Below are 27244 nucleotides of genomic sequence, written 5' to 3' on the forward strand. Positions count from 1 at the left end.
CTCGTTCCACTTCGGTATCTTTTATCTGATACGCACCATCCAACGACTGTTTACCATCTTTCTGTCATCATCACTCGGTAAACACTGTTGCAGTGAACAAACAATACCCAACAACCAAACAAAACGGACCTTTTCAGAGCTACCAAATCATTATCAAAGAGTTTAACGATGCAATTCTTCAAACATATCCAAAAACAACAGATAGCCTAACGGAATCCTACGTCAACTATGCGGTCGTATCTCGGACACAACCCTCCTGTGATTTTTTTTCATCAAATATGATCGGCTATCACCCTCTGAGAGAATATGGATAAATTATTTTTTTCATGTGAGAAAGGTGTAACAGTTGTCAGTATAAATAAGCTTAGCGACAGGGATTTTTACAGTCAGATCTACTACTGCCACACTGAAATAATACAACTGAACAGGTTCGTGTAGTGGTAGAATACTGTCAGTTTGAATAGGCAGCTAAATAATAGCTTGAATAACATATTCAATTTGATTTGAATTCGACTTAGCAAATAATAAGTCAGGTCCAATAAAGCAAATCAATCCCAATTGTACCGCCAAAGTGAACAGAAGTGTTAAATAAAATTTATTACAAGCCATTAGTTGATCCAAAGTACTTATTGAATTTTTCTAAGTTCCGATTAGAAATCAACGATCCTGCCCTAACAAGGTGTTTTCTGACTTTAAGGGGATGAAACAGAAATCAAATTCCTCTTTTATTTTCAAAAAACGAAAAATACATGCAAAAAAAAACAAATAAAAAAAATTGTTTTGACTCGATTATCCGGAGTGAAAAAAAAATCAATACTCCGGATAATCAAGTCCGACCTGTATAGGTATTTAATGGAAGCAGCCGAGAAAGCTTCGATTTCTTTGGATGAGCTTCCGAAGCTTTACCGTAGACCACAACCATGAAGACAGACAGACATAGCTTTTGGCAGCACGTTTTCCCACGTTGCTTCTACTCTCTCCGTTTCGTTTATCTGCCATTCCACATTTGACACTTGCGCCGTAAAATGTTTCTAGTGTGAGTGACGCGTCCGGTAAACACAGTGAACAATTAAGAGTTTTCCGTCGTGTCTCGTATGTCCTTTTACTAGCGCCGCTCTACAAGTCGAAAACGGTCCGAAGGTGGGTGGTGACTATGACAAAAAGGTCTCACTTGCCTTCGCTGATGTTTATCCTCTCTCAACGCGTTCGTGCTCATTTTTGTTGTTAGTTGCGTTCTCTCTCGGGGTGAAAACAACAGCAGGAGAGCTCGACTTTTCCTTTATCGTTCATCATAATACATTTTCCTTCGCAACCGCAAGCAGGCCGGACTTTTCCTGACGGATTAAGATACAGAAAGGCAAAGCGAAACGAGAGTGTTCCCTGTCCCACATCACCTACTTGTGAATCCCCCCGAACCTCCCTGGTTTTTGTTTCAGCCCCGGTTTTGAGTCGAGTGAAGGATGTTGGATCCGCAGTGATGAGAAAATATTATTCGAGAAAAAAATGAAATACGGATGGTCGTAAAAATCATTAGTGAAGTGCGTAGAGATTTAGAAATTTTAGATGTGATTCGACCTTTGGCGTGATACATTAGTGCAGGGCGGATTATTTATTATGAGCTTGTGGATTTCCTGTGTATAAAGCTGTCCCTCATGTGTGCTTAAATTTTCAGCGCTAGTGTATTTTGGAAAAAAAAACTATTTATGATATGATAGACGGTGCGTCGGTGTAATTTAGTTAGGATATTCAAATTCTTCCCCTGGAATGGAAAGTCTCGTGCTGTTGATTTAATCTGAAATCAGGGAATGTAGCGAAAGTAACTGAAGTGAAAATTTAGATAGTAAACCCATAACAGAATAATCCCCTTATTTTGGAGTGTTTTCATTGTGATTTTTATCATCTCGAAATTGTGGAAAACGTAATTGAATCTCATTATTATTTTTCATTTTATAAGAGAATATCGAATAAATCAAGGCTGTGGTTGTCCGGAAAAAAACCTAGCAAATTCAATCAAATTCAGCAATCTTGATTACGCGTTAGTTCTCAGAAGAATTCACACGGGCAAGAAGTGAAGAATTAAATTCATTGGTGGCCTCGGCAGCTAACCTGTGCAATATACATGATTTCTTGATTGTGTTTTGTTCGGTATATGTAGCTAGAATTGCTTCCACCAGATAGGACACGTCTAGGATCAGAAAAGCGCGAGAGAGAGTGGTGTCGAACGGAAGGAAAAAGTGAGAGAAGGAGATCGTGAGCGTACAATTTTCTTTCGTGAACTGTACGCTACCTCTTCTAGTGCTGCTCTGAAAAACCAACGTGAAACTTCTGTTTCCAGTAATCGCAACAAAGGATCCGAGTGTCAACATAACATAACAGAACGCGAAAATGTCAGCAAAAGATGCAAACTTTATGTTGTTTACCAACATAAATGACTGCTCCTACGTTTCGTGCTATTGGTAAGTCATAGATTCGATTCCATTCGCTTTGTTTATGATTTCAACAGCGAACAACAGACTTCGAGAACAATTATTCCATTTAACTCGAATCAAAATAAATATTTTTGAATTCGTAATTTCTAGTCATATATTTTTATTTTGTGCACTCTTGCTGATTTATCTGAACGATTTGTTCGCCAGTCGCTGCTTATTTCAGAATTGTGGGAGGTCTTTTGTTCGTCTGGGACATACAAATATTTGTCTTCTCCCAAATTAACCATTAAATCTAATTGAGCAGGTTTTAAAACCTTGAAATATAACGATAAATATAATAAATGGTATTGATTGTCATGATTTTGACTTTTTATTCGAAAGATAATACTTTACCATTTCTATTCCAATATGTTTGTCAGTTTTTGGTATTTATGACCAAACAAATTAATTTCAACATAAATTTGACACCTGTTACAAACATAGAAAAAAATTACCAGCCTCAAGTACTAAACTTATATGAAATAATGGAGATTAAATTTTTGAAAGGCAAAACAAATTGGGATAAAAAATAATTAAAAACTAAGAAGCGTTCGTCTAGTTTTAATACCCTGTAATTATGTGAAGCACCTTGAGTACTATGAATTTCAATCCACTGTGTCCGAGATAACAGTGTGGTGTCAAATAACGAATTGTATAGAGGTTGAGGAGCTTCAATTTGGTTGATAGAAAAAATCAGGTTAAAATGATTATCAGACATAATTTTTGTTTATTATTATTTAAAAATTTGCAAAAAAGGTTGTTATTCTATCATACAGAACATATATTTAAAACTAGCTGACCCGACGAGCTTCGTCCCGCCCAAAATAAATTTTTTTATTTGAATACTTTCAAACATCCACGTTTTCTTACTAACTGAACGTTAGTGAGTCCAATCCCTGAACTCTTCATTGATTGATTACCCTTTGACTCTTTACAATTTTCCTTTAATATAAATTGTCTAGTACTTCTACAAAAATTCGTCCTTACAATATAAAATTATTTTCAGACACAACTCTCGTTCAAGATTCTTCAAGCATTTGGAAATAACACGTTTCTCCGTTGCATGGGACACTTGTTTGATAAAAAGAATATTCCAAAATAAAGACAGCTCAAATCGGACCATTCCAACCAACACATTTGACCTTCCATTTTTGTTTATATAGATAGAATTTAGGAATGCGTTATTCCGTCTGAAAAATCCTTTTCCACTTTCGAACAAAAATCAATTTCGTTAGCGCCAACATCGAATGGACTAACAACGCTTAGCTAATTGTAAAACATTAAGAATTCAATTTTCCGAATTTTCCGATTTTTCTCTCCGCTATATTGATCTACAGGAAGAGACGAATACAACGAAATATAGATGACCCAAATTGTGTTTCCACATGTCAAATTTGGTTTCGTTTGCTTGATTAGTTCTCTAGTAATGCAGAAATTTGTGTTTCATTTGTATCGCAGCCCCCCCTTAGATATGAGAGGTGAAGTGTCTAACCACCGTGAAAACATTTATTGCAGCCTAAAACCACCATATACCTAATTTGGTTTCGTTGGCTTGATTAGTTCTCGAGTAATGCAGAAATTTGTGTTTTATTTGTATGGCAGCGCCCGTAAGAGAGGGGAGAGGAGTATATAACCACCATAGAATCATTTATGGCAGCCCCCTCTTAGAGAGGAGGAGGGGTCTCAAACTGTCATAAGAACCTTCCCCGGCCCCAAAAACCCCTACATATTAATTTTCAAGTCGATCGGTTCAGTAGTTTCCGAGTCCATGAGAATCAGACAGACAGACAGAAATCCATTTTTATGTGTATAGATCTATGTCATGGGTGGCCAAAGGGTAGTCCGCGGTCTACCGGTCGCCCGCGTAGGCGCCCGCGTAGGCGCCCGCCACTTGATCTAGGATATTGTCTCTTTCAAATGCAACGAGTTTTTAATATCCTTTTACTTTTTGCCGTGATTGTTTTATAATGTGTTTCTATTGATCGTAATGAGAGGAGATATTTCTCCATGGAAGTTTTTTTTTATTTTTTTATTCAGATTGTTAGTTATTTGATTTTCACAAATCCAGTTGTTCGACCATAACTTGTACTAAACCAAAAAAATATCCTAGAACTGTTCAAAACTGTTTCTTTCGTAATATGCCAACATATCTAAAATAACAAATTGGAAAAACTGAAAAAAGTTATACATCTGGCGTAAGAAAAACATTAAAAAATAAATATTTGTGAGACTTCGCCTTAGAAACTTTGAATTACGGAAGACTTGAAGCTCTGTTATTTTTAATAAGAAAATTTGATTTTATTTTCCTTTTTAAATAAGTTTCCCTTTAGTCTCAACTTTGTTTCGTATTGAATTTAGTTTCGCATTGAATTCATTTTCTAATGATTCGTTATCATAGTCAACGTTGGTAGACCGCAACATGACATTTGAACAATTAGTCGCTCGCAAGGAACAAAAGGCCACCCCTGATGTATATATATAAAAAATAAGTAAAAAAACTTTTTAAGTTAAACGGTTTAATTGTGATTAAACATAATAATGTACTAAAAGCTAGAAAATAATTAAGCAAGTAGCAGTTAGCAGTTATCACACCGCTCCTTCATTAGTCTAGGGCATTGATAAGACTAAAATAGAATCGTGGGACATATGATGAAGTCGCTAATTGTGGATAATGAAAATCCAACGTGCCCCACGATTTTAACTTAGTCTTATAAATGCCCTAGACTAATGAAGGAGCGGTGTGATAACTGCTAACTGCTACTTGCTTAATTATTTTCTAGCTTTTAGTACATTATTATGTTAAATCACAATTAAACCGTTTAACTAAAAAAGTTTTTTTTTACTTATTTTATTCATAAATAACTGTGTTCTACTAGTCAAGCCCTGTCATTTGATACCCATATTGATGGGGTTTTGGAAAACCCACATTGATAAGGTTTTGAGAAAATATATCCGCCATTTTGTAGCGGCCGCCATCTTGGATTTTCAAGATCATGAAATACGTAATTTTATAATGACTACAGAGATAAAGGTGTGTTCCAAATTTCAGATCAATCGGTCAACAGGAAGAGGGTCAAATTTCTATTAATGTGGGTAAGCGCTACAGACAAACATGTTACAAACATACAAACAGATTACAGGGCAAGCTAAATAAAACCGTTTAACACTTTCGACGCCCCGTCACCCAGATATGGGTGACACTTTCCTCGCTCGAATTGAGTAGGATTTTTAGATGGTATTTGATAAAATAGGCACCTAAATGTAACTATAGGATATGAAGAAAAATAATAAAATCATAACCGTAATATTATACTGTTTATACTATACATTTTATTAATTTATAGTACGGATGGTTTATACTGCAGTTTTTCCAAAACCCCTATACTATGACTTTGGCATGTGTTATTGTCATCAATTCGTCTTCAATTGAAAACAAACATTGCTAGGTCATGTAAAAGTTATCTATAAACTAAGTTTGATCTTCATTTATTAATTTAATCGCAAGTTGGGCTCTGCAAGAAACTCAAAAACGTCGCGTTGGGCGTCGAACGTGTTAATAAAAATGGATTTCTGTCTGTCTGTCTGATTCTTATGGACTCGGAAACTACTGAACCGATCGACGTAAAAATTTGTTTGTAGGGGTTTTTGGGGCCGGTGAAGGTTATTACGAAAGGAGGGGGGGTTTGGTTGCCATACAAATGAAATACAAATTTCAGTATAATTCGAGAATTAATCAAACAAACAAACCCAAATTCGGCGTGTGGACGTTTTAGGGTGCAATAAATGTTTTTTTTATGTTTGATAGACACTCCTCGCCTTCTCTAAGAGGCGGCTGCCATGCAAATGTAACACAACTCGAGAATTAATCAAGCAAACGAACCCAAATTTGGCATGGTGAGGTTTTAGGGTGCAATAAATGTTTCTATGTGCACTCCTCCCCTCTCTCTAAGGGGGATGAAATACAAATTTCAGCATAACTCGAGAATTAATCAAGCAAACGAACCCAAATTTGGCATGTGGAGGTTTTAGAGGGCTTGAAATGTTTCTATGGTGGATCGACATTCCTCTCCCCTCTCTAAGGGGAAGGGGGCTGCCATTCAAATAAAACAACACTTCTACATAACTCGAGAACTAATCAAACAAATGGAGCCAAATTTGGTATGTGAGGGTTTTTAGGTACAAGAAATGTTTCTATGGTGGTATGACACCCCTCGCTCCTCTTTTATTCATAACATATCCAAAAATCCGAGATGTGTTATTTTTCGTTTCTTAGTTATGATTTTTCAAAGCTAACGTGTTTTCAGTCTTCGTTCAATATTTCTATGCGACTAGACTGGATGTATGCGACAGGAATTCAATTAATTGGCAATTGTGTCATTTTTTCAAAAAAGGCTAGCTAGTTGGCTTTAATTTGATATATCGATCATCTGAATCGCTACAGTATATCAAAAGTAATATTTAAAAAAAAAGTCATTTTTGGAAAGAAAGTGAAAAATTTAGAATAATCATAACTCAAAAACGAAAAAAATGCCTCTCTTGTTTCGACATACCGTTCTGAATCATATTTCGGACAGTTTGTTTTAATATCTTGAAATGCTTAATGCACTGATGACTAACATCATATAAAACTAATATTAAAATTGCTTCTTTAGAGTATTCCCTTGGTTTCACTATCATTTCATATTAGAAGTACATTTGAGGGGCTTAGAATGAAAGGGGTGTAAGTGATTTGATCGATTTCTTTACATCGACTCTCGCTTTTGGTCATAACTTAGCTGCAAATACATTCCCAGCTGTATTCGAAAATGTGGAAGATAGATCAGAACCTCATCTATCGGATTGTATAGCAAACTTAAATTGGAACGTTTTTGCAGTTGAGTTATTAACTAAATAAAAAGTTGATGAAGAGAAATCGATCAAGTCACTTACACCCCTTGCATTCTGAGCCCCTCATTTGAATTATAACATAATCGGCAAAAATCTGAAAACACTTCTCATTATCGTTTGTGTTTGACGTTTGCTTAGCGTGAGCACGTAGAATTTACCCGTTCATAAATATTTAAATTTCTCCCGTGTTTCATCAGTTCTCATCATCGTTAACAGTTTACTGTGATTGCTTGGTAAGTGTTTCGCAGTTGACTATAAAATATAATCAAGTGTAATGTAATTTTCGTCCAAAAAATTACAAAATAAAGTGTCCGAAATTTGAATTCAATCTGTCCGAAATTTGATTTAGTGTCCGAAGTTTGAATTTTATTCGCTTCATCTGAAAAGCCTTTTATTCGATAATTTTTTTATGTTTTCAATCAAATAGGTACCAAAGTAGAAAGCTTAAAAGCATATTGAACTAATTTATTAAAAATATCAACCAAATAATACCTGTGCATGAAGTTTAGATCTGTTTTCTGCATCATATTCCTTAAGCGTCCGAAATATGATTCAGAACGGTATGTTATGTGAAAAATCCTCAGCTTTTCAGAAAAAATATAAAAAAATATAGCGCCCTTGGTCCCGATATTATGAAAACAATAAAAAAAACGAATACAATCAATAATAACGAGAACAGAATCCGAATTTTCTGCAGGTGTAGTGTTTTTTTCCTAAATCAGGCTTTAATTTGATATATTGATCATCTGAATCGGTGTAGTAGTTCAAAAGTTATGAGTTTTCGAAAAAAAGTCATTTTTGGTAAAAAAAAAAGAGGAAAATGTTGATTTTCCGAACAACCCTCAAATGGAAATGGTCACCCTACTGAAAAAAAATAAAAAATACGAGTCTAATGTTTTGCGATAAAGAACAAAACTACCACTTTTCACGAAAATCTGAGAACCACTATATCGGTTTGGCATGGAATGGCTGGATAGATACCTAAAACTACAACAATTATTCGATACCGATCGAATCAAGAGATTTTTGGTAGATGGCTATTGTTTGAGAGCTGTTGTTGCTCTCTGAATTGAAACACATTGTATTTGACTATAAAAAAATTAGCTGAAAACTGTACCTTAGCATCCAAGGGCCACAATAAATCCATTTCTACCTGTTATTGTTTTTTCTTTAACTGTACACAAAAAAAATAAAATTTTCGAGAAAAAATCTTGAAACAGTTTTTGTTAAAAAACTTTTTGGCCTTATATATGCACAAGTTGCGATTTATGGGAGAGTTGTAGGGCACATATTTATCTACCATTTATTTACCATTTCATCAAAATCTGAGATGACCATTTTGAGAAAATCGATTTTTTTTCAGAGTAGGATTCAAACATTTTTTTCTGAAAATTCAATGAAATTTAAATTTCTGCATTACTCGAGAATTAACAGCTATCCATTAATCAAACCAAATTTGGCATGTGGAGGTTTAAGGGTGCAATAAATGTTTTTACGGTGGTGAGGCACTCCACCCGCTCTCTAAGGGTGGGCTGTCATACAAATGAAATACAAATTTCTTCATAACTCCAAAACTAATCAAGCGAATGGAGCCAAATTTGGCATGTGAAGGTTTCACGGGGCACGAAACGTTTCTATGGTGAATACACTCATCCCCCCTCTCTAAGGGGGGCTGCCATACAAACGAAACACAAACTTCTGCATAACTCGAGAACTAACCAAGCACAATTTGGTGTGGAGGCGATCTGGCGTAGTGGTAACATCCATACCTCTCACGCTAAAGGTCACGAGTTCAATTCTCACTCCCGACATTCTTCCAAAAATGGAAGCAAAGTGACGAACCAGCCAAATGAGTTGAAAGTCACTAAAATACAGATAAAAAAAAAGCACAATTTGGGATGTGAGGGTTTTTTGGTATGAGAAATGTTTCTATGATGGTATGACACCCCTCCAAACATGACAATTGAAAATTTCCGGAAAACTCTGAAGGAAAAAGGGAAAATTCGGAAAATTAAATTCCCATATGTTCTACAATTACATAGTGACAAGTGCTGTTAGTCCATTTGATGTTTGCGCTAACGAAATTGATCTCTGTTCGAAACTGGAAATGGATTTTAATGTGATGAAACGCACTCCTATATCTTCTTCTATCTATACCAAAAAAAGTATCGCCGTATGTCAAAATACAAATTTTGGGCGGGACGAAGTTTGCCGGGTCAGCTAGTTACTGAATACAAACATGAATTTTCAGAGGTATTATGCATTTTAACTTTAAACTTTTTTAATTTGACATGTTCAATAATTATCTGAAGGTCATTTTTGTAAATGTCTCTCAACGAATCACTTATTAAATTGCATAAAAAAAATTTCTTTCCATTTCCATTTTTAACTATTGTAAAGAAACATATTTTCAACACATCGAAACAATATTAATAGATGCTAAATAAATTAATTCACTTTTAGCCGATACTTGATGAGTTCAATAAGCAATCAAATACTTGTAACAAGTGAGAAAAAACTATTTTACAAACAAGCACCATGAATGACCAGAACCGAATCCCATCATGCGACATATCGAACGTCTTGGTTTGTCATGAATAGCTCATTGGTGAGCATTTCAAGGGTTTTTGGCCACATTAGGATAACCCGAATGGTCTCCGGATGACCTGCAGATCCGTGTTTTAATCGAGTTACGGAAAGGCATGACCACACCTTTAGGTGGATTTAATCAGGTTTTCGTATCCTCAAACAGTTGAATCATCATTTAAATGACCGCAGGTGAAGAAATGATTTCCTATACACCCAGGTTTTTTTTTACGCGAGGGATACGTACCTCGTAAAAAAAACCGCGTTAATTGAAAAATCCGCGTAAAAAAAACCGCGTTAATTGGAAAATCCGCGTAAAAAAAACCGCGTTAATTTGAAAATCCGCGTAAAAAAAACCGTGTTAATTGGAAAATCCGCGTTAATTGGAAACTCCCCGTAAAGAAAAAAAGGTCACATAAAAATCCTCTTGAGAATCGTGATGGGGTGCGGCATACGCTCTGAGGGAGCTTGAAAGGGAGAGATATAACTCTAACTGCTTCTGGTCTAATTCTTTCTGTTCTGTCAGGCATTTGCGTTGCAAAATCTGTCCTCCGACTTGCCGTGGTCGTTCCCATCGAAACTGGCATAGGCGGTGGTGAACAACGCGGGCAAATTGGATCTGTGTTCGCTACAGATGCATCGAACCTGGCACATAGGTGCGGCACTAATATCCGTCAATAGCACTAAGTTCCGTCATATGGTCTCAGGAAGCATGAGGGACAGATTTGATATTGCTCAGTTTTTTTTACGCGGTGACCGCGTTAAAAAAACCGCGTTAATTGTAAAATCCGCGTAAAAAAAAACCGCGTTAATTGGAAAATCCGCGTAAAAAAAACCGCGTTAATTCGAAAATCCGCGTAAAAAAACCTCGTAAAAAAAACCTGGGTGTACTTTTTTGTGCACATGACACTACAAAATCCTGAGAAACATAGATTGATCAATTTCACCCCGAAACTACATTTTGAAATTTCACGCTAAAAAATTTCCAAATCAACGTCTGAGAATTTTTTTTGAACAAAACTTTCCACAACGTTTTGTGGCCTTAACACCAGTACTGATTTTAAAAATAATTGGGTATACATCTAACAACAACTTTCGGAAATATTCACATTTTTCTGAAAATTGTGATCAATTTGCTCCAGGTTTACGGTATGTCAAGTTCCCAATTAAGCAACTTGGCATCTGTACACTAGGGTGGAGGCGAAAATGGTCATGTCAAATTTCAAAAACCGACCATGCACGTTTTGTTTATTGGCCCAAAAAAATGATCTGTGCAAAGTTTCAGCTCGATCGGATATGTTTTAGGGCTCCTCGAAAATCTTCCAAGGGGGGAGTAAGGGAAATTTGGTAAATCAAATCTTTTTTTCGATGCCAAATGACTTAAAAATGCATGAAACGTCAAGATCTGGTGTCATCTCGAGAAAAAATTTTTGGCCGAAAAAAAATTTCGGTTTTCCAAATTTCCTTTACTCCCCCCTTGAAAGATTTTCGAGGATCAAAAAATCAAAACTTTGAGCGCTTTAGGCACCCCTAAATCATGTCCAATCGAGCTGAAACTTTGCACAGATCATTTTTTGGACAAACAAACAAAATGTACATGGTCGGTTTTTGAAATTCGATGAAGAAATTTTTCCCATACATTCATTGCCACCCTACTGTACACCCACAAAGTATTTTTTTGAGTTCCGAGAGGATCATGCCAATCCCATAGACGAGTTGGCGCGAAATCCGTCCGTTGTAGAACATATGGGATTTTTTATAATTTTTTTTCGCAGTTTTTCAAGAAGTTCAACCTATTTTTCTCACCATAACATTTATTTACGGGCAGAGGCAAACACAATAAAATAAAGACGGCATAAATCGGACGATTCCTTTATGATTCCATTTTTATTTAATGGATTATTAAATGGACCAGCAATGCTTATCACGATGTAATTGTAGAACATGCGGGAATTACATTTTCCGAATTTCCCCATTTTCCTTCAGGTTTTTCCGAAAATTTTCTTATTTTTCTCTCGTAATATTGGTTTACGAACAGAGGCGAATATAACAAAATAAAGACGGATCAAATCGGATGATTCTTTCATCGAATTTCGCGCTTATCAACACGTTTGGCGATCCATTTTTATTTATATAGATTCTTGTAGATCACTTGTACAATCCACCATAATCAACAGAGGAATGATTTGTTTACAAAGAATAATTTCCGCAATGGCACCTCAGAATCATCACGAATTACAATAATGATGTTTATCTTGCGAGCAAGCCGAGAACCACTGACTATTTGACACTCTACCATTCAAAATTCGAGATCCGTTGTTTTAATTTCCTCCCACAACATTAGAAGCTTTGTCCTCATCCAATCGCAATTATTTGTCTTTCCCATCTATGGCGATTTATCTTTCTTTGCCATCTAATATCCCAAGAAGGGATGATGAATTTTGGAATATTGACAATGGGGTGCGCCGAGGATTCATAACTAACTGAGGAGAAATGAAAGACATCCGAAATTCATATTTTATGTAAATGGGCGACGGACATTCTTTTTTTTTTCTTTTGGCTTGTCATTTATGCTGTGCATAAATTGTGTGCATAGGGCTCACAAACAGAGAGACTGGAAGTTTTTCCTCGTTCTGCTCTCTGCCTCTGATGTTGGGACAATTTTCCACTAGATCTGAATCATTTTCCACTGCTACAATCACAATATGCAAACGGTCGGCGAAACTCATCGGGGTATGTATGCTAATAGGGCTGCATAAAATGTACATTGATATAGCGTTGCGAAGATTGTTGGCTGATCAGAACGGAAATAATTTGATTGCGGCGATACACATGCTCATCTGAATGAATTTATTTCGCTGTGGTTCCACTGTGTGAAATCAAAGTTGGGGATGATGTCATGATGCGACAAATTGCGACAGACATCTTGGCGCTAATGTGCACAAGGCGAAATGTGTTTCTTTCGCCGATAGAATTGCTTCATGTGCAAGTTATGATTGTGGCCCTACTATGTATGGTTTTTTGTATGGTTCGCGTTTTCTTTTGTAACACAAAGATGTCATACGAAGACGTCGTGTGTCTTTGATTGATGAGTCTGGTTCTTCTCTCAATTTATCTTCCATAATTGCTCTGATATATTTATGACACTGGAAGACTTAAAATTATTCAATGAATTCCAATGCGGGTCTCAGCGCTCTAAAATCCCTAGGAAACCAAGGAAAGAACGATGTTACATATATTCGTATTTGAGAGTTTAATATATGGAATCAATAAAACTTAAAAGCAGATGATCTCATAACTAGCGCATTTTTCTTCACCACAGTTCACATAAAATACCCCATGAAGGCATAATTTATTTTTCATCGTCGAAAACTTTTCGTTTGAAAGCCCCATGTACGAATGGTTTGTAAATGGGGCGAACGGTTGGCTGCCAAAAACTTCTGATACAACTAATAGAACCAGCGGGAGTCTACATCTACGATTGGGGGGCGTAATATGGCACTCAGTCAGTATGTAAGAAAAGCGAAGTGTTTTCGCTTCCACTTTCGGACGGACCATTTCCATTAGCTAAGCGAACACGGGAGATTTTCGTGGTATTTCATTCTGCTCTCCTGGCGTTCTGCAAAGGATAAGCCTTTGATCCTTTCAGCATAGAAACTGGGAATCGGCAACGTAATGGCCAAGGATGGGGTTCCTGAAAGGTGGGTAAAGAAAACGCGCTAATGAGACGAACGGTTTTTTAGGTTGATTTCACCTTTGACTTTCGCACCGCATCGACGAGAGGGTTTCCCAGCTTTATGAATCTGATTTGGGAAATGCTGTTTGCTAAGCTGGCGTATAATTTGTTATTGAGAAAACGGAAACGTTTTCCTTCATCCACAGCTGTGTCGATAAAACACTGATCGGACGGACGGTAAACATTTCCATTTATCGCTTGCATTTTTGCCAAAGTCTTTGGGTGAAGGCAAGCGTTAGAAAACATCAGGATTAAGGATGAAAGTTCGGATATTCATTCAAAGAATTACAGATTACAGCAGTACAGATTGGGTTGGTGTTCTGAAATTTCAAATAAATGATTATCCTGCGCATTCATCATTATCTCAAGCCCAACTTACATTGGTGTTGTTCAATCACTTTCGTTTTTTTCCATTTTAACACCATTGCATTCTCATTTCATGTCTCGTCTATCTATTTTCACAGAAGAAATACAAATATTTATTGCATTTATGACGGAACTAGTGCCAACTCGACTTAGGAGTTGGCAGAAACATCTCAGATAGCAGTGAAACGTTGAAATATTTAATTAAAATATATATATATATTTTCAGAATGAAATAAGAGCAATTCAACATGATCCTAAAAGGATGTGGAAAAAAATTAAACTGTTGTGTAATCCGGGTGGTAGCAACGACATTGGCATTGTATATGACGGTGATACGGATAGTGACAACGAAACAGCAGATAGACTCAATAAATATTTCACGTCTAGTGTAGAAGAAATTCATCAAAGTATTGTTTCTCCATTGAAACAGCTAAATTTTAGATTCCCAAGCCTGTCAGCACAAATGAGATACTTCAAAACACTGCAGAGGTTGGTGATGGATTTAAAAAATTGTGCAGGAGTTGAAGAAATTAGCAAAAGAGTACTAGTAGATGCTTTTGATGTTACCAAGCAGTACCTATTATACATAGTAAATGAGTCGATGCTCCGAGGCGAATGCCCGCACAGTTGGATGAAAACTGTTGTCGTGCCTATTCCCAACATCCGAAAACGTCGAAACCAGAAGACCGTAGACCTGTAAACATGTTACCAATGTACGAGAAAATTATAGAAATAGTGAACTTTTGGAACATGTAACGAAAAATGGAGTTCTGGTTGAAGAACAATCTGGGTTCAGAAAACATCATTCATGTGAAACGGCACTCAATTTGTTGCTACTGAAATGGAAACAGGCAATAGAGAGAAAGAAAGTAGTTCTGGCTGTATTTATTGATTTGAAAAGGGCCTTCGAAACAATTGATCGGAGAAAACTAGTCGAATTACTTTCCAATTTTGGTGTGTCAGGATCTGTAATAGAATGGTTTGAAAGTTACTTCTACACAGATAATTCTTTACAGAGACTGTAAATCTACAGCGGAACCAGTGAATCTGGGTGTACCTAAAGGAAGTGTTCTAGGGCTATTGTTGTTCTTGCTGTATATCAATGATATCAAACAGGTGTTAAATTATAGTGTCGTGAACTTGTTCGCTGACGACACGGTGATATTCGTTGTAGCAGATACCTTGCAAGACTGTTACAGAAATATGAACCATGAACTACAGCATCTAGATGACTGGCCGAAATGGAAAAGGCTGAAGCTGAACATAAACAGAACAAAATACATGGTAGTATCGACAGTAGCGGTTTTGATATAAATATAGATGGACAATCTGTGGAGAGGGCATCATCGATCAAATATCTTGGCGTTGTTTTGGACCAAACGCTGCACTTTGACGAACATATAAACTACACCATAAAGAAAGCAGCTCAAAAATATGGAGTGCTTTGTAGGATAAATCGATCTTTGACCTTTGAGAGTAAGCTGACGATCTACAAAGCATTGATTGCTCCACATTTTGATTATTGTGCATCCGTGTTGTTCCTAGCAAACAAGAGACAATTGCAACGGATGCAAATTTTACAGAACAAAGCCATGCGCTTGATATTGAGATGCGATAGACTAACTCCACGAAGATTTACGTTAGAATGCCTACAATGGATGTCAGTCGGCCAGCGTATTAAATACTGCACGCTCACGTTAATATTCAAAATGACCAACGGTTTGACACCGAATTATTTACGAAACACAATAACTCATGGAAGAGATATACACCAGTATAACAAAAGGCAAGCAAGTGGCCTCAGAACTCTGAACTTCCGGATGTCCTGTACCCAACATTCTATTTTTTACAAAGGTTATAAGCTTTACAACTCACTGCCAAATGAAGCAAAGACAGCAACAAGCATCAGAGTATTCCGAAACATATGTAAAGAATTTTTGAAGAATGATCCGGATTTGTGAAATGTTTGTTAGTTAACGTTAGTATAAATGTATGCATTTTGACGAAGTTATGACGGATATATTGTCTTTTTATGTTGAATGTTTTCTGATCTTACTTTTTGTCTAAAGACAATAATAATGATGGTATTTAGTTTGTTTCCAGTTTGTTAGATAGCAAGATTGTTGATATTATATTTAAAAAAAAATGCGAAGTCTACAATAGTTTGAGCATTGCACGCGTAAACAGACATGAACAATTTAGGATGAACCTCATTACAAGAGATTACGAATTGGAAGTGGAGCGAAGCTGGGGATAGCCCTACCGGAATACTCGTAAACACATTTGTTAAATGGATGGTTATAACGAGATTTTTTTGAGTTGAGGCAGATCTGATTGCGAGTTTCAACGGACATGTGTATAACCCAAGTTATGAAGGGCATATCAGTTTTCGAATTATCTGTTTTGAAATAAGCTAACGTCATTTCGAGGAGTTTGATGTGAAAACCGGAATGTAGCTGGGGATATCCCAATCGGAATACTCGTAAATTCATTTGTTAAATAAATGATTATAACGAGATTTTATCTGAGTGCGGCAGATCTTATTGCGAGTTACAGTGGGAATATTATCCTTAGAATATGAAGGGCCTGAAGTGTTGGCTCGAATTAGGCTTGGGGATGCTCAGCTGTTTGGACTCGGAAACGATCGCATTATCAGGTCGTTATCGAGAATCTAGTAAAGCGGGAATGCTCTTGTAAAGTCACAGTTGATACGGACATAGGTATTGGGTTGAATTCCCAATCGGTCAAGGATTTTTTCGGGTTGGGAATTTTCTTGACATGCCATGGAATAAGAAAGCTCGCGTGCTGCCTTATAAAGTTCATCAAATTTAGAGTCTATGTCTGTAGCACAACCAGTTCGTTTTATTTTATTTTATCTTTTTTACTGGTTCAGATTGATAATACAAAAGTAAATTCTTATAAGTAATTATCTTAAAGATAACTCGTCCGGCTCAAACCTTTGTAGGGGAATGAGGTGGGACCATCATTATTATAAATAAATAATTAAACTACTTTTTGAAAAGGTCCAAAATTTTTTCTTATTATTTTACAACAATTTATAACTCAAAAACTATAATACTTACAAAATTCTGTTGAAATTAAATGTAGGATTTTTTTTTAATTTTTATAAAAAAAACTAAAACAGTTTTTTTAAAAAAATTACATTGAAAAAAAATTATTTTCAAAATTGAAGTTAATTTTTCTCGAAAAAAGTATTTTTACAAATAATCGTAAAAAAATATAGGAGGTTGTGTTCAAGACACGACCGCATTGTTACGTGGAACTACGCTGTGGTTTAATTCAAGTCGGCTGTTTATAACTGCGGATATTATTATATAATGCAACGAAAATTTTGAAATAACCATTCTACCAGTTTGGTAGCTCTGAAATGTTTTTTTTATTATAGAATCATTTGATGATAATTGTTTGATGATTCATTCTTGTGCTCGCAGAACAATACTTTGCTCGAGATAAGCGCAGCTGTCATCCTTAGTGGAGAAAGTTTTGCTACTGGCAAGCGGAACCAAATCACATACAAAATTCCAGAACGACATTTACTTTCTTGGTGACTAAATAAACGAAATAAACTCTATCTGTTAATCTCATCAACCTTGAAAAGAGTAGCACTGTTTCATCATGATCAAGATTAGCGCAAATGCAATCCTAGTTGAAAGCAGTTGCAACACAAAGCAATCGGCAATCATAGCATAAAAAAATAGGCGATTGTTGCATCGTTACAGGGCCAATGCACACGGGAGCAGATACAAATGGGGTTTCAGCGTAGCAAAGATGCACTTTTTTTACGTACGGGTTATGTAGCACGCACGGACGCACACAAATATCCATATATCGATGGGTTGAAGCAACTAAATATACACACACTTATCTCCGTTACGCGCTCTGCTTAACAGAAGCCCTTTCTGTCAATATTGCCAGTCTACATTAGCTTAGCTATCATCCTTTATGGAGAGAGTTTTCCTACCGTCATGCGAAACCAAATCACTGACAAAATTCCAGAACATTTATTTTCTTTGTCAGCTGACGATAGCCTAGCTTGATGATTCTCCACACAATTGTGTAGCTCAGAACCTTAATGCAATGGCGTCAGTTTGATGCAATGATTGCAATGCTAGAGATATCAACGAGTGAGTAATTTGGTTGCGTCTGCAGCTTAATCCGAAACGAAGACATGTGATGACACAAAACAAGAAAGAACAAGCGATTGCCATTGCTTCTTTGAATACAGAATGATACTGAACGTTTGCCTTCCTTCCTTGCTTGAGACTTTAAACTTCTTCAGTTCATTTATCGCTAACCTTCAAAAAGGCCCTTGGAAAACTTTTCTTTATCCATCATATTACTTCTCCACCTCTATTCCATTGAGAAAGGCATTCGAACCCTCGCCGTCCAGCTAGTGATCCCCGATAATCGTTCGATGATTCGATTAATCGAATACTTCCTAAAGAAATCGATTATTGATCGAACGAATACTGCGCAACCAATAATCGCAGCGAACGAATAATTTACGTCGATTAATCGATCCAAACCCAGAGAAAAAAACGCAGGTTTATCCTGAATTCAATAATTATCTTTGGCGCTCCCCTAGAATCGTAAACGAAGCTCAATACAGTCAACACGAATTGAGCTTCTTTTGCGTGTTTGGGGGAGCGTAGAAGATGATAACTGATTTTCAGGCGGAATGAACACTTTTTGCTTTCTAGCAAATGAGAAATATTAGTCTAATTAATTATTTCTCTCAGTGTGACGATTAATCGATTAATCGATTATTTGGGGCGATTAATCGTATCGAATAGCAAACTGCTGAAAAGTATTCGATTAGCTGATTAGCGATTAATTTCAAAAATCGGGGATCACTAGTCACACGTAAAAATATTTTTTGTTTTCATTTCATTTTTAAATTATTTTTTTTGTATTTCGTATTCATTGGTACCTGGAATCAGATCTGCTACAATCCAGAAAGATCTCGCCATAACCATCTACTGAACAGATGAGTTTACAGGTTGGGATATCCTTAGCTTCATTACAGTTTCAATTTCCGACCCCTGATAACTAACAACTCAACACCTAAAACAAATTAAAATTTTGATTGCTATAATCTGAACTCAGTCGTCCGGCATGAAAAAAAGACACACAGATACACAGATGCGCACAGAAAGATTGATCTATTTTTGTTACTTCGTCACTTTTATGAAAATTCAAACAATTTCCTACTTTTCATCCTTTAACCAGAATTTTGTAGGTAATATAGTTTATAGATTTTGAGTGATAAATAGATTTTAGGTTATGATTTTTTTTGAAAAATAAAGAACAAATTATTGGCCCTTTTCAAAAAGTAGTCTAATTTTAGTAGTCTAATATTTCATGTACGCTAAGTTGCTTGAATGACCAATGTCTTTACACTCACAACCAGGGTAGCAAAATCTCACACTCATTTTACTGACAGCGCAAGATATTGAGACAACATCAAATTCAATCACCAATGCCCCTGCAGTTCATGACAAATGAACCGAACTTAATTACCGTTTTGTCTCAAATTCCGAACATTTAAGCTTTGGTGGCCATTAAACAGTGTCTCATAACTCAAAATGGTATTTTATCGCGAAATTAATTTAAGTTTTGGATACAATAGAGCCTTCTTTTTCATTTGACTTCAAAAAAAAAAAAATAGATTCACAAATGTATTTTCATGGTGAAAAACTAAAAATTACAATAATCACATTTGTCTCAAATTCCGAACACCATTTATGTCACTGATTCATATTCCGAACACTTTTGTTTCAAATTCCGAACAGTCAAAATGCATTTGTTTAAGAAATTTATAACTTTTGAACTACTGGACCGATTCAGATGATCGATATATCAAATTAAACCGAATAAGCTAGTCTTTTGTGGAAAAATATTTTACTCGCAAGAAAATTTGATTTGGTTTTTGTAATTATCGATTGTGTTGGTTTTTTCTAGTTTACATGCTTTCGGGACCAAGGGCGCTATATATTTTTATATTTTTTCTTGGAAGCTGAGGAGTTTTTACAAAACATATCCAAAAATCAGATGTGTTTTTTTTTTCTTATCGTTTTTGAGTTATTATTTTTCAAAGTTAACTTAATTTAGTCTTCGTTCAATATTTCTATACGACTAGAAGAGATCTATGCGAAAAGGATTCCATTTTTTTTGCAAATTAAATATTTTTTCAAAGAAGACTAGCTCGTTGACTTAAATTTAATAGGTCGTCATTTTTGGAAAGAAGGGAAACATGAGTCTTAGACCAACGATTAACTTTGAAAAATTATAATTCAAAAGCAAAAAAAACAACACATTTCTAATTATTGGATATGTTATATAAAAATGTAATATAATAATCGAGTTCGCCCTGTTACTTCAGGACCCCGGCTTTGTTATTGTGGTTTTAGTTGAAGACCTGGCTAAGTAAATCAATTTTCTCTCGTTGGTTTGCACCTGCGACCTGCGTTTTGCAAGGAAAGAGCATGCAAACATTTGTTAACAAATTTTTTTTATACTGTTGCACCAGAATTGGATTGTCCTTGTTTCTAGCACTTAACATGAAAACAGCAAACAGTGTTCTACGGAATTTGGTGACGTAAACATTTTATCATTGGTTTTGATTGTCACTTTTTTGCAAATGCTTAATATTGTAAATTATAGGATGTATCGATAACTGTAAATGATGTGAAAATGTAGCCTATAACCCATAGAATGTCAAGGCTCTCATTATTCAATTATTTATACCATTAAATTTTAGTAAATTTAAATTTAAATGAAGTGTTTGGAATTTGAATCATGCATAGAAACTTGATTCAAATTCCGAACACTACTTCAATATTAATTTTAATGAATATTTCTGCACAAAATATAATTTTTTTCATCCATTTATTATAGACCCTTACCTTATCTAGCACTTAATATGAAAACAGCAAACAAAATAGTTGAAAAAACTACAAATGCTGAAAAAATAACGGTGCTTGTCTTTTACGGAATTTGCTAACGTAAACATTTTATCATTGGTTTTGATTGTCACTTTTTTTGCAAATGCTCAATATTATAAATTATAGACTGTATCGATACCTGTAAATGATGTGAAAATGTAGCCTATAACCCAAAGAATGTCAAGGCTCTCATTATTCAACTATTTATAACGTTAAAGTTCAGTAAATTTACATTTAAAATGAAGTGCTCGGAATTTGAGTCATGCAAAGAAACGTGATTCAAATTCCGAACACTACTTCAATACTAATTTTAATGAATATTTCTGCATAAAATATAATTTTTTCATCCATTTATTGTAGATTCTCATCTTTTCTAGCACTTAACATGAAAAAAGCAATCAAAGAAATTGAAAGAACTACAAAACTAAAAAATTAACGATGCTTCTTTTTTTACGCAATTTGCTAACACAAGCATTTTATCTTCGGTTTTGACTGTCACTTTTTTGCGAATGTTTAATATTTGAAATTATAGGCTAAATCAATGCCTGTAAATGATGTTAAAATGTAGCACCGGTCCCATTTTTGTGCCGCTTATTGCACACACATCGATGGGCAACGGCACATTCGAGTGCTGAGTTTATGGGTGTATGCCTCACGAAAATTTCACCAGGACGCAATGAAAGGTGATATTTTTGGCTTGAGCATTCACTGACATCGAGAATGAACTGATATTTCTGTCGATGGAACGAAAACTATAGGCCCTATTCCAGAAAACGAGACGAGCAATTCGTCTCGTCTCGTCTCGGCTTCAGTTACTGTCGAGACGAGCAAAATATCCTATTCCAGTACACGAGTTTCATTGAATTGTTTTATTTGGTAGACTGGAGAGACTTCAGTCACTTATTCTCGGTATGATCAGTGATGTCAGATGAGAAAAACAACAAACATTTTTAAAATTGATCAATCGATACTCTTTTCTCAGTGCCAAAATATTAAAAACATAACAAAAATGAATAAGATTCATATATCTATTGGTTTCATTGATATTTTTCTCGAACATATGGTTTCATCACTCAGCCGTTTTGTTATTAAGGATTTATTGGGGGCAATGTTTATTCACCTAATCAACGATTTATCAAGAAAAGTTTCAAATCTATATGTATGTATTTTCAATAGTGTAGTTGTTTTAATCTACTCATTCTCGTTCAATATGATGTAAAGACACTTTTCGTGCCGTGGTCATCTGGCATCCCTGGATATGAGTTCAATGTTTTGATTGTGTTGTTTGGAAAAGGCCCATTTGAAAATCTGTATAATCTTGCAATTACTGAATTGAATTTGACGATTGCAGTTTAAAACATACATTGCTTATGCAATACTAGTTAAGTCGTGAAACAATTTTTGATAGATAAAGGCGGAACAGAAGAATATGCTTTATATCAGCAAGGTGAACAAACACATCAAACTAATAGTGAATTCGTTTTTGTTCAGTTTCAACCCCAGTGCCACACTAACTGCTGTCAAAACGTTTTTTTATTCACTCAGTTTCAACCTAGTGTCGCACTAGGTTCGCCCCGAAAGCTGTTAGTTTCGCACTGAGATGCTTCACGGGTTGGCACTCGGGTTCACCAATACAACTATACTGAACTGTCAAGTTCCGAGTATTGTTTTGGGAAATCTAAAAATAAAGACTATAAAATTGGAAAACCTGCTGCTTTTGCTTTTGTATTATTGGAATCGGAATCCAGTTCGGATTCTTATTCTTGAAGAGTATATTCGCATAGACGGCATTAAGCTTCGTATGCCTTCATTGAGAGGCGAAAATAATAATGGATATTCAGGTGGAATAAACATGCTTTCAAAATCAAAATTATGAACGAAAATTTACTTCAACGTATTGAATATTTATTTTATGTGATGAAATAGGAGGTTTTTTTATCGATATCCCAGAAACATATTGAACGAAAACTGTGTCTAATGATGATTTTATATTATAATAGTAATTATTTGTGGAACAAACAGGAAATGCATCGACAAATGGTTATGTGAGTGTCAGGACTACATGTGTGTTAGATAATCAAACAATACGAAGTAAAAATTTTTACACTGCACTTGGCCCTTCTGATCTAGTAGAGAATAATTTACCTCCCAAGCACTAATATCGCCACTAGACGTCGACACTGTACATTTGTCGTCGCAAATATAAACAAATCAGACTATATAACGCACACCAACAAATCGCCGCATTCGTGGAACTGAAAACGTTTTTTTATTACAGAGTCAGTTTGGCACTAACTCAGTTTTAAAAACGAATTTGCTATAACTAGACGATTCGACTGATTCATCGGCGAACGCGGCGAAACGTTTGTCGAGTTAGATGAGCTACTCGTCTGTTTTTGGTCGAGCTCTGCTTCTGGAATATGAAAACAAACGAGACTAGCGCTCGTCTGCTCGTCTCGTCTTCTGGAATAGGGCCCTATATAAAAACAAACGTGATGGTGAGCCAGTAGTCATAGGCACCGCGGCACCGCGATAGAAAGAAGTGAAGAGTGTCGGTGGAGATATTTGGCACTGATAAAATTTGCTTTTCGATTTCAACATGTTCTTTCGAAATTTTGCATCCTTGCTCACAATTTTTCACTACAATCTGAAATGTTGCTGCCAATGGCCAGTGGAGTTGGCGTGAAATTCTTCTTATACTTACATTTTGTTGATCTCAGCATCATGTCAGAATCATCATTGTCGAAATCTTAATCCTGCTTGATGGATCTTCCATCCACACGAAATCGTCTACTCCCCGATTTTGTAAGTTCAGATATATATTTGCAGCTCCGATGTGTCACATTTTCAGACCCTTGATATGCGAACGATGTGATACGTTGTTTTCGTACGAGGCAAAATCCTAGCAAAACATTTCAGATCCGTAACACTTGTAACTTCAGAATAAAATATACATTACTGATAACTCTTGCTAGCTATGTTAGGCAAAACACCCTTCACCCTTTCCAGACTGTATGCTGCCGACATTATCATACTGATACGACGGTATCCTTTCCAAATGTATTTATTCAACTCCAATCGATCGGAAAAACTCAATTTACATATTCTCATCTCACTGTGTGTGTGTACCGAGAAACATCCTGCTATTAATTTTTGTCCATGTCATAGCAGACAAAAAAAACTGCGCGTCTATTTTGCCGCTTCGACGTCAAAGAAAAAAAAGGATTCACATCTACGTCTTCTCCATTATGTTTGGAGTGCTGGAAGCTTTTTTGATTTTCTTTTATTTCTTCGCTGATAGCTGGGTGATTTGGAAGGGGCCACCAATCCACGCGCCATGGTTTCCGTATTACGCTATAATTTCGAGCATATTGCAAGGTACCTAATCCTGGCACACGCCATCCTCCCACTATCAGCGACTATTTGATTATCATCATTACTATTGTCATGTTCGTTTTCACACGGCTTCCCAAGGCTGCTTCATCAGTTTCGGATGAGAATGAAATTTAGACAGGAAAAATGGAATTGCTTGTCGTGCTGTTTCTGGTGATATTGTTATTGTTAATACGATTTCATAAGATATAATGCACTCAACTTAGCGACTTTGCTAGGGCGTATGAGCAACTTATCCACAATGAATTATTTATTAAAGGGGAAGCGAGAAGGATTACGAAAAACCTCGTCGCCATTGATTTTTTATTAGATTCAATTTGTTCTCGATCAATTGTTGTCTTCGATTAATCTTGTTAATGTGACTGGGTTCAATCCATGATTAGGTCGAGGAAGTTATTCGGAGTTTGAGTTAATTTTGAATGATTTCCCAAGAAACATGATGTGCTAACGTGAGAACAAATATTGAACATGTAGCGTGGCAGGATACTATTTTATCTTGCTTATGGCAAATGACTGATTTCTCATATTTTGACGCGCAGTTCATAACTTGATTAATTGCTGTGACTTTTCAAAGAATGAAACTCTGGCGAGTAAGGATATTCATCATTGTCTACAGGGACAATATCTGAACACCAAGGGGGTTGGGGAAATGTAACGGTCGATGTGTTTCTACGCAGTTTTTAACTTGTTTTAAACATGTAGCGATTGTTGTCATCCAACGAATGATTTTATTGTGCCTTTGTCTTTATTTCAATGCGTGCGATGTTGTCATCAATTTTTATTGGTAATCAGTATTCACTTTAACGAGACATTGAGTTTAATATTGGGGCTTCATAATAGAGTTCACATCAACACCTACCAGCCAGCTGTGTGAGTTATGCTTTGAACTTCAGAATTATTTTAAGCTTCTATTATGTGAAAAGCGAAAAATGTGTTTCAGATTAGAAAGAGAAGTGATATCATCATCGGAAATTGATTAACCCTAACCCGGTGAGCTACGGTTATTTACACCTCACTGTAAGTTTTACATTTTTTTTCTATTTTTTTCTAGTTTTAGATTTTATAACGTTGACGTGTATATAACCTACATGTAGAATAAGAATGATAATCATTGCCCCATCTCATTCCCCTCCAAAGTCTTCTGCCGGACGAGTTAGGTTCATGATAACTAATTACAAGGGTTTTCTTCTGTTGCATCAAATTGAACCAGTAGACAAGATTATAGGGAAATAACGGATTTGTTCTGCCACATACATACATTTTTTTTTGATTCCAATGGAAAACTACCCTAAGCAAAATATCAGCTCAATCGGACTTCAATTGCTAGTGTCGCACAACCGTCAAAATTTTTTAAAAACCAAAAAATCACCCAGGAGAGGAGTGAAGGAAATCGGAGTTTTCGAAATTGTTTTTTTATGTCAAACGTCTTAAATTGCATGAAACGTCGAGATCTACTGTCATCTAAAAAAAATTGACATAGGACTATGTCTTTGATTTCTATATAGGGAGGCCACTACGAAAAATGTAACGATTCACTAAGAGATTTCAAATGCATATTACTCAAAATCGTTATTGCGACATATGTTGTGTTATATACTATTAGACAGGAAATTTATCCAGTATTTTTTTGCTTAAAACATGAACAGTTAATATTGTAAAAAAATTAACAATTTGACGATTAAAATGGGTATGTTTTCTTTCGATTGAACTCGCTTTCCTCCCCCACGCAACGAGCAATTTTTTTGCCTACAATTCGGCGTTGTGAGCTAACGTTGATGCGAATTATGAATTATTCTCCATTTGACGAAAAGAGGCATTTATCAGTTGGCAGAATCAATGGAGGGATAATCTTGGAAGATTGGAGGTTGTTGGATGATGTCATAATATCGAGCATGTCGTTTGGTTATGTAAAAAACGCAATTAATGAATTTAACTGGTTGCTGATTTAGAAGCTCGAAAGGGTTTACTCACGCATATCAGAATATGATAGTTTGAGTATTCACGATCTTAATATTATATTCCCCATATAAGTCTTCACTGGCTATAAAGCTATTACAAACATTTTTTTTGACTCATTTGGCTTAGGATTTTATTTATGTAGATCTTAGCTATTTAGTCTATGATAAAAAAAATTATAAAATGATGACTCCTTGTCTTCATAATTGATTTAACAGACGAAAAAGGTAGTTAATGGTATTTTTGTGTAGATTTTTGAACAGAATGTGGTTCCAGATTCTACCACGTTATCTCATCTAACCCGTTTAAAAGATACAAGTTCATACAGGAAACGATTTTTTTTTTCAGGGCTTCCATTTGATGTTTCAAAAGAGAAAAAAAATTACAGATTTTAAACAATGAAAGAACTCAATGAAAATGTAATTTCTACACACAATCATAGTCCTATGTCAAGATTCCGTCCGGGCCCCTAGGCCCAAAGCCATTAACTTTTTTTTGTCAAAAATCGACTGGGGCTTAGTCGTATTTTTGGAATACGAGGCAAAACGTATGGTTTTGGGTGCCAATGAAAATGGTCATATCGATTTATCGTACGGGACTTCCTGCGAAATGTTGATTTGCACTATAAAATACCCTTTACAAAATATTAGCTCACTCGAACTTCATTTACTAGTGTCGCAGACGTTTTTTGAAAATCGAAAAATCACCCAAGGGGGAGTAAGTGAAATCGGGGTTTTCGAAAAACGTCGAGATTTACTGTTATCTTGAAATTTTTTTTGTCAAAAATCGACTTTTCAGACGAAAAAACGACCAAGTGCAAAAAAGTCAATTTTTGACAAAAAAAAATTCGAGATAGTTTTTTAGTTTCTAGTAATTTTTCGTGGGAA

At 35.7% G+C, this 27244-nt stretch overlaps 1 protein-coding gene across 8 annotated transcripts in view; it reads left to right on the top strand.

Moving 5' to 3' along the window:
* The first annotated feature begins 1014 nt into the window (after positions 1–1014).
* Positions 1015–27244, top strand: part of LOC129765308 (protein N-terminal glutamine amidohydrolase) — a 108348-nt gene continuing 82118 nt past the window's right edge. The window contains exons 1-2 of one of the 8 annotated variants that reach the window (XM_055765482.1): positions 1015–1140; positions 2336–2456. In XM_055765482.1, the coding sequence (XP_055621457.1) occupies positions 2386–2456 (71 nt within the window). In that variant the 5' untranslated portion in view covers positions 1015–1140; positions 2336–2385. The other 7 variants (XM_055765481.1, XM_055765477.1, XM_055765479.1 and 4 more) reach the window with 7 other exon arrangements.

The sequence above is a fragment of the Toxorhynchites rutilus genome, chromosome 2 (assembly GCF_029784135.1).
Source record: "Toxorhynchites rutilus septentrionalis strain SRP chromosome 2, ASM2978413v1, whole genome shotgun sequence".
Taxonomy (NCBI): Eukaryota; Metazoa; Arthropoda; class Insecta; order Diptera; family Culicidae; genus Toxorhynchites; species Toxorhynchites rutilus.